General features: G+C 57.4%; 1 protein-coding gene across 1 annotated transcript; it reads right to left on the bottom strand.

Annotated features, from left to right (window-relative positions):
* Window positions 1-2,183: 2,183 nt before the first annotated feature.
* On the bottom strand, window positions 2,184-7,427 carry LOC142905277 (uncharacterized). The gene is made up of 3 exons (XM_076055045.1): window positions 5,909-7,427; window positions 3,517-3,731; window positions 2,184-2,440 (listed from the first exon to the last, which is right to left on the bottom strand). The coding sequence occupies exons 1-3, from the start codon at window positions 6,488-6,490 to the stop codon at window positions 2,212-2,214; spliced, it is 1,026 nt and encodes a 341-aa protein (XP_075911160.1). The 5' UTR covers window positions 6,491-7,427; the 3' UTR covers window positions 2,184-2,211.
* Between the last annotated feature and the right edge of the window lie 6 nt (window positions 7,428-7,433).

Consider the following 7,433-nt stretch of genomic DNA (forward strand, 5'->3'; position numbering starts at 1 on the left):
TGAATGAGTGGGTGGGTGAGTTAGTGAGTGGGTGGGTGAATGAGTGGGTGGGTGGGTGAGTGGGTGGGTGGGTGAATGAGTGGGTGGGTGAATGAGTGGGTGGGTGAATGAGTGGGTGGGTGAGTTAGTGAGTGGGTGGGTGAATGAGTGGGTGGGTGAGTGGGTGGGTGGGTGAATGAGTGGGTGGGTGAGTGGGTGGATGAGATAGTGAGTGGGTGAGTTAGTGAGTGGGTGGGTGAGTTAGTGGGTGGGTTAGTGGGTGGATGAGTTAGTGAATGGGTGGGTGAGTTAGTGAGTGGGTGGGTGAGTGGGAGAGTGAGTGGGTGGGAGAGTGAGTGGGTGGGTGAGTGGGAGAGTGAGTGGGTGGGTGAATGAGTGGGTGAATGAGTGGGTGGGTGAGTTAGTGGGTGGGTGAGTTAGTGAGTAAGTTGGTGGGTGGGTGAGTGACACGGGCTAGAGAAGAGATGGAGTGATGTGGTACAGGAGGACGTGGAGCTGAGTGGACTTGCCGATGACTGGTACCAGCGGTGTCAAGATCGGCCTCTGTGGAGGAGGCTCGTGAAGGATGCTACTGGGCAGTTGGAGGCAGTCGCCCTCCAACAACAACGGAGGGCGGAGGAGCGACGCTCACAACAACGAGCGGAGCGCCGGGCGGATAAAGCGCAGCAGGTTGGCACAGTAGGGGGCACAGGTGGTGCATCAGCCAGTCATCTCAGTCAGTCGACCCGTGGCACCTGGGTCTGCCCAGTGACCTCCTGCCAGCGGGTGTTCGACACTTCACGTGGTAGCCTCAAAGTGCACCTAGCCTGGCACAGGCGGCGTTGTGACATCACCGCCACTTAGTGGCGAATGGCGGCGGATTGGTGTTACTCAGCCATCCACTCGCCCACTAACCCGCCACTCACACCCCCCCCCCCACCCGCCCACCCACCCACTCACCCGCCCACCCACCCACTCACCCGCCCACCCACCCACTCACCCATCCACCCACTCACCCATCCACTCACTCACCCACTCACTCACCCACCCATCCACTCACCCACCCACTCACTCACCCACCCATCCATTCACCCACTCACCTCACCCACCCATCCACCCACCCATCCACTCACTCACCCACCCACCCATCCACTCACTCACCCACCCACCCATCCATTCACCCACCCACTCACCCACCCACCCATCCACTCACCCACCCACCCACTCACCCACTCACCCACCCACTCACCCACCCACCCATCCACTCACCCACCACCCACCCTGCCCGTGTGTGGAGGCTGCTGCTGTTGCCGACGAACAGCCGGAGGCAAGAGTCTGGACGGGGCGGGGGGGAGACGTCTTTATTTTGAAAAAACACAACTTGTGAAGTCGACACAGCCATCGTGAACACACGGAGAGAGACACCCAGACCCAGGGCTTGAACCCAGACTCTCAGTGTCTCTGACACGGCCATCGTGAACCCCCTGAGAGAGAGAGAGACACCCAGACCCAGGGCTTGAACCCAGACTCTCAGTGTCTCTGACACGGCCATCGTGAACTGAGAGAGAGACCCAGACCCAGGGCTTGAACCCAGACTCTCAGTGTCTCTGACACGGCCATCGTGAACCCCCTCTGAGAGACACCCAGACCCAGGGCTTGAACCCAGACTCTCAGTGTCTCTGACACGGCCATCGTGAACCCCCTGAGAGAGACACCCAGACCCAGGGCTTGAACCCCGGCTCTCAGTGTCTCTGACACGGACATCGTGAACCCCCTGAGAGAGAGAGACACCCAGACCCAGGGCTTGAACCCAGACTCTCAGTGTCTGTGACACGGCCATCGTGAACCCCCAGAGAGAGAGAGAGACCCAGACCCAGGGTTTGAACCCAGACTCTCAGTGTCTCTGACACGGCCATTATGAACTCTGCGGGTCTTTATGTATCTATCTGTACCAACCCACTCCACCACCCACCCCACCACCCACCAACCCACCAACCCCACCAACCCACCAACCCACCAACCCCACCACCAACTCCACCAACCCACCCACCAACCCACCAACCCCACCACCAACTCCACCAACCCACCCACCAACCCACCAACCCCACCACCAACTCCACCAACCCACCCACCAACTCCACCAACCCACCCACCAACTCCACCAACCCACCCACCAACCCACCCACCAACCCACCCACCAACCCACCCACCCACCCCACCATCACCGCGGAGTCAGACCCAGGCCTCCCATCCGGCGTAGGAGCGGCCCAGCACATTGGGGTCCGTGGCCTGGTCCAGCAGGCAGGCCACCTGCTCCTCCACCGCCAGGCGGGCCGGCGGAGCCCCCGGCCCCACCGGCTGGAAGGCGGCACGGGCGTTGAGGCCCGGCTCTCCCGTGGCGACTTGCAGCATGCCGCGGTAAGAGGCGGTCTTGCCGCTGTGGCCCAGGGAGAGTTCCACACTGGTCGTGGAGGGGGGGGCGGGGTTAGGGTAGTGGTGGTGGTGGTAGTGGTGGTGACGGTGGTGGTGATGGCGATGATGGTGGTGGTGGTGGTGGTGATGATGGTGGTAGTGGTGGCGATGATGGTGGTGGTGGTGGTGGTGACGGTGGTGGTGATGGCGATGATGGTGGTGGTGGTGATGATGGTGGTGGTGACGATGGTGGTAGTGGTGGTGACGATGGTGGTGGTGGTGGCGGCGGTGATGGCGATGATGGTGGTGGTGGTGGTGACGATGGTGGTAGTGGTGTCGGCGGTGGTGGCGGTGGTGATGGGAATGGTGGTGGTGGCGGTGTGGTGGTAGTGGTGGTGGTGTGGTGTGTGGGGTGGTGGTGGTGGTGGGGGTGGTGGTGATGGTGGTGGTGTGGGGGGTGGTAGTGGGGGTGGTGGTGGTGTTGGTTGTGGTGTTGGTGGTGGTGTTGGTTGTGGTGTTGGTGGTGGTGTTGGTGGTGGTGTTGGTTGTGGTGTTGGTGGTAGTGCTGGTGGTGGTGTTGGTTGTGGTGTTGGTTGTGGTGTTGGTGGTGGTGTTGGTTGTGGTGTTGGTGGTGGTGTTGGTTGTGGTGTTGGTGGTGGTGTTGGTTGTGGTGTTGGTGGTGGTGTTGGTGGTGGTGTTGGTTGTGGTGTTGGTGGTGGTGTTGGTTGTGGTGTTGGTGGTGGTGTTGGTGGTGGTGTTGGTTGTGGTGTTGGTGGTGGTGTTGGTTGTGGTGTTGGTGGTGGTGTTGGTGGTGGTGTTGGTTGTGGTGTTGGTGGTGGTGTTGGTTGTGGTGTTGGTGGTGGTGTTGGTAGTGGTGTTGGTTGTGGTGTTGGTTGTGGTGTTGGTGGTGGTGTTGGTGGTGGTGTTGGTTGTGGTGTTAGTTGTGGTGTTGGTGGTGGTGTTGGTGGTGGTGTTGGTTGTGGTGTTGGTGGTGGTGTTGGTGGTGGTGTTGGTTGTGGTGTTGGTGGTGGTGGTGGTGTTGGTTGTGGTGTTGGTGGTGGTGTTGGTGGTGGTGTTGGTGGTGGTGTTGGTTGTGGTGTTAGTTGTGGTGTTGGTGGTGCTCACCACGTGATGTTTGCTGGGTTGTCTCCATTCAGCTTCCTCCGAGCCAACGCGACCCTCTCCCTCGGGAACCACCCACCACCACCGCCACCACCACCACCACCACCGCCACCACCACCACCACCACCGTCACCACCGTCACCACCGTCACCGCCGTCACCGCCATCGCCAGGAGCAGCCAAGACATCCAATTTCCTCACCGCCCGCGCTTCCCATGCCTTCAGCCACGGAGAGCGGGAGGGGAGGCACAGGGAAGGGGGGGGGGGAATAAGGAAGGCCGGGGTCTCTCCGTGTGTCTCTCTGTGTCTATCTGTGTGTGTCTGTGTGTCTGTGTGTGTCTGTGCGTGTCTGTGTGTGTCTGTGTGTCTCTGTGTGTGTCTGTGTGTTTCTGTGTGTGTCTGTGTGTGTCTGTGTTTCTGTGTGTGTCTGTGTGTTTCTGTGTGTGTCTGTGTGTGTCTGTGTGTGTCTGTGTGTGTCTGTGTCTGTGTGTGATTGGAAGGATGCCCTGGTGGTCCCCCTTTTTAAGAAGGGGGACCGCACAGACTGTAACAACTACAGGGGCATCTCACTCCTCAGTGTGCCGGGAAAGGTCCTGGCAAGGATTATTCAGCATCGTCTTGCCAGGCACGCTGAGGAGAGGCTTGCGGAGCCCCAATGCGGTTTCAGGAAAGGGCGGTCCTGCACAGATGCCATATTTTCTGTCCGTCTGCGACAGCAGAGGTGTAGGGAATTCCAACAAGACCTACATCTCTGCTTTATTGACCTGGTCAAGGCCTATGATACCATCAGTAGGCCTGGGCTCTGGGTCGTTCTTCGTGCTTTTGGAGTACCTGACCCTCTGCTTACGATTATTAAAGACCTTCATGATGGTGAGCGGGCCCGGGTAAAACTACGTGGCCGGGAGTCAGAGCCATTCCCTGTACACCTTGGGGTGCGACAGGGATGTCCTCTGGCTCCCACATTATTTAACATCTATTTTGACCACGTAGTTCGTGAAGCCTTCAATAGCTGTACCGGGGGAATCTCCATATGGTACAGATATAATGGGAGGCTGATCGATGCCCGGGTGCGGTCAAGGGATGGCTCCCTATTGCTCAACCACGTTATGTATGCTGATGATTTGGTAATAGCTGCTCAGTCAGAGGAGGAGTTGGAGACGCTGCTGCTGAGACTGGAGCGTGCCACTAAGAGGTGGGGCCTTACCATCAGCCCCACCAAAACTAAGCACCTGCCTGAGTATTTTGTACCATCGGACACTCCACCCCCACAACTCCCAATCGGTGATGGGGCAGTTGTGGAGAGAGTGGAGAGTTTCCCCCATACCTGGGCAGTGTGCTTATGACCGGCTCCAGTTTAACAGCAGAGGTCTCACTCCGAATCAGTTGAGCGGCAATATCTTTTCATTGGTTGCGTAACGCTGTGTGGAAGCTACCTGGTCTGTCGCTCCGCACTAAGCTTCAGGTCTTCTCGGCCACGGTCATTCCCTCCCTTCTCTACGCTTGCGAAACGTGGACCCCCCTAATGGAACATCTTCGCCGGTTAGAAACATTTAGGCTGGCCTGCCTACGATCCATCCTGGGTTTAACCAGACTGGATTGTGTGAGGAGCTCACAAATCCTTGAAAGATCTGGGCAAGGTCCCATCGGTGAGCTCCTCCGGCAGGCAAGGCTGCGATGGCTGGGTCATGTAGCCCGCATGCCCAGCCACCGCATGCCGAAACAGCTTTTGTTCGGCCGGATTGACGTGGCCTCAGGGTGCACATAGCCTGGCACAAGCGTCGTGGTGACGTCACCGCCACTTATTGGCGAATGGCGGTTATTGTTGTTGTTGTGTGTCTCTGTGTGTGTCTGTGTGTGTCTCTCTCTCTGTGTCTCTCCGTGTGTCCGTGTGTCTCTCTGTGTGTCTCTCTGTGTGTCTCTCTGTGTGTCTCTCTGTGTGTCTCTCTGTGTGTCTCTCTGTGTGTCTCTCTGTGTCTCTCCGTGTGTCTCTCTGTGTCTGTGTGTCTCTCTGCGTGTCTCTCCGCGTGTCTCTCCGCGTGTCTCTCCGCGTGTCTCTCCGTGTGTCTCTCTGCATGTCTCTCTGTGTGTCTCTCTGTGTGCCCGTGTGTCTCTCTGTGTGTCCGTGTGTCTCTGTGTGTCCGTGTCTCTCTGTGTGTCTGTGTCTCTCTGTGTGTCTCTGTGTCTCTGTGTCTCTCCGTGCGTCTCTCCGTGTGTCTCTCCGTGTCTCTATGTGTCTCTCTGTGTCTCTGCGTGTCTCTGTGTGTCTCTCTCTCTGTGTGTCTCTGCGTGTCTCTGTGTGTCTCTCTCTCTGTGTGTCTCTGTGTCTCTGTGTGTCTCTGTGTCTCTGTGTGTCTCTGTGTCTCTCTCTGTGTGTCTGTCCCCCCCTGTCCCACGACCTTCCAGTCGAGCGAGGGCTCCTTGATGAACACGTCCATGGCGGTGAGCACGAGGTGCGAGATGTCTCTCTGTGTGTGTCTCTGTCTCTGTGTGTGTGTCTCTGTGTGTGTCTCTGTGTGTGTCTCTGTGTCTCTCTCTGTCTCTGTGTCTCTCTGTGTGTATCTGTGTGTCTCTGTGTGTCTCTGTGTGTCTCTGTGGGACTCTGTGTGTCTCTCTGTGTGTGTGTCTCTCTGGCTCTCTGTGTCTCTGTGTGTGTCTCTGTGTGTGTCTCTGTGTCTCCGTGTCTCCCCCCCCTGTCTCACGACCTTCCAGTCGAGCGAGGGCTCCTTAATGAACACGTCCATGGCGGTGAGCACGAGGTGTGAGACGTCTCTCTGTGTGTCTCTGTGTGTCTCTGTCTGTGTGTCTCTGTGTGTGTCTCTGTGTGTGTCTCTGTGTGTGTCTCTGTGTGTGTCTGTGTGTGTCTCTGTGTCTCTCTCTGTCTCTCTGTGTCTCTCTGTGTGTCTCTGTGTGTCTCTGTGTGTCTCTCTGTGTCTCACGACCTTCCAGTCGAGCGAGGGCTCCTTGATAAACACGTCCATGGCGGTGAGCACGAGGTGCGAGACGTCTCTCTGTGTGTGTCTGTGTCTCTCTGTGTGTCTGTCTCTGTGTGTGTCTCTGTGTGTGTCTCTGTCTCTGTGTGTGTGTCTCTGTGTGTGTCTCTGTGTGTGTCTCTCTGTGTGTCTCTGTGTGTCTCTGTGTGTCTCTGTCTCTCTGTCCCCCCCTGTCCCACTACCTTCCAGTCGAGCGAGGGCTCCTTAATGAACAAGTCCATGGCGGTGAGCACGAGGTGTGAGATGTCTCTCTCTGTGTGTCTCTCTGTCTCTGTGTCTCTCTGTGTCTCTCTGTGTGTCTCTCTGTCTCTGTGTGTCTCTCTGTGTGTCTCTCTGTCTCTGTGTGTCCCACGACCTTCCAGTCGAGCGAGGGCTCCTTAATGAACACGTCCATGGCGGTGAGCACGAGGTGTGAGATGTCTCTCTCTGTGTGTCTCTCTGTGCGTGTCTCTCTGTGTGTCTCTGTGTCTCTGTGTGTCTCTGTCTGTGTGTCTGTGTGTCTCTGTCTCTCACTACCTTCCAGTCGAGCGAGGGCTCCTTAATGAACACGTCCATGGCGGTGAGCACGAGGTGTGAGATGTCTCTCTGTGTGTGTCTGTGTCTCTCTGTGTCTCTCTGTGTCTCTGTGTGTCTCTCTGTGTCTCTCTGTGTCTCTGTGTGTCTCTGTCTCTCTGTGTGTGTGTCTCTCTGTGTGTCTGTGTCTCTGTGTCTCTCTGCGTGTCCCACGACCTTCCAGTCGAGCGAGGGCTCCTTAATGAACACGTCCATGGCGGTGAGCACGAGGTGTGAGATGTCTCTCTGTGTGTGTCTGTGTCTCTCTGTGTCTCTGTGTGTCTCTGTGTGTCTCTGTCTCTCTGTGTGTGTGTCTCTGTGTGTGTCTCTCTGTGTGTCTGTGTCTCTGTGTCTCTCTGCGTGTCCCACGACCTTCCAG

The sequence above is a fragment of the Petromyzon marinus genome, chromosome 69 (genome assembly GCF_048934315.1).
Source record: "Petromyzon marinus isolate PM22_M1 ecotype Great Lakes invasive population chromosome 69, UKy_Petmar_22M1.pri1.0, whole genome shotgun sequence".
Classification (NCBI taxonomy): Eukaryota; Metazoa; Chordata; class Hyperoartia; order Petromyzontiformes; family Petromyzontidae; genus Petromyzon; species Petromyzon marinus.

Bases quoted from the DNA above. Each gene is read 5' to 3' on its own strand.
- LOC142905277 (XM_076055045.1), bottom strand. From the start codon at position 6,490: ATGGACGTGTTTATCAAGGAGCCCTCGCTCGACTGGAAGGTCGTGAGA. The intron at 3,732-5,908 runs GTCGTGGGACAG...CCGTGGCTGAAG, and splicing joins AGCCCTCGCTCGACTGGAAG to GCATGGGAAGCGCGGGCGGT. The intron at 2,441-3,516 runs GTGAGCACCACC...CTCCACGACCAG, and splicing joins AACCCAGCAAACATCACGTG to TGTGGAACTCTCCCTGGGCC.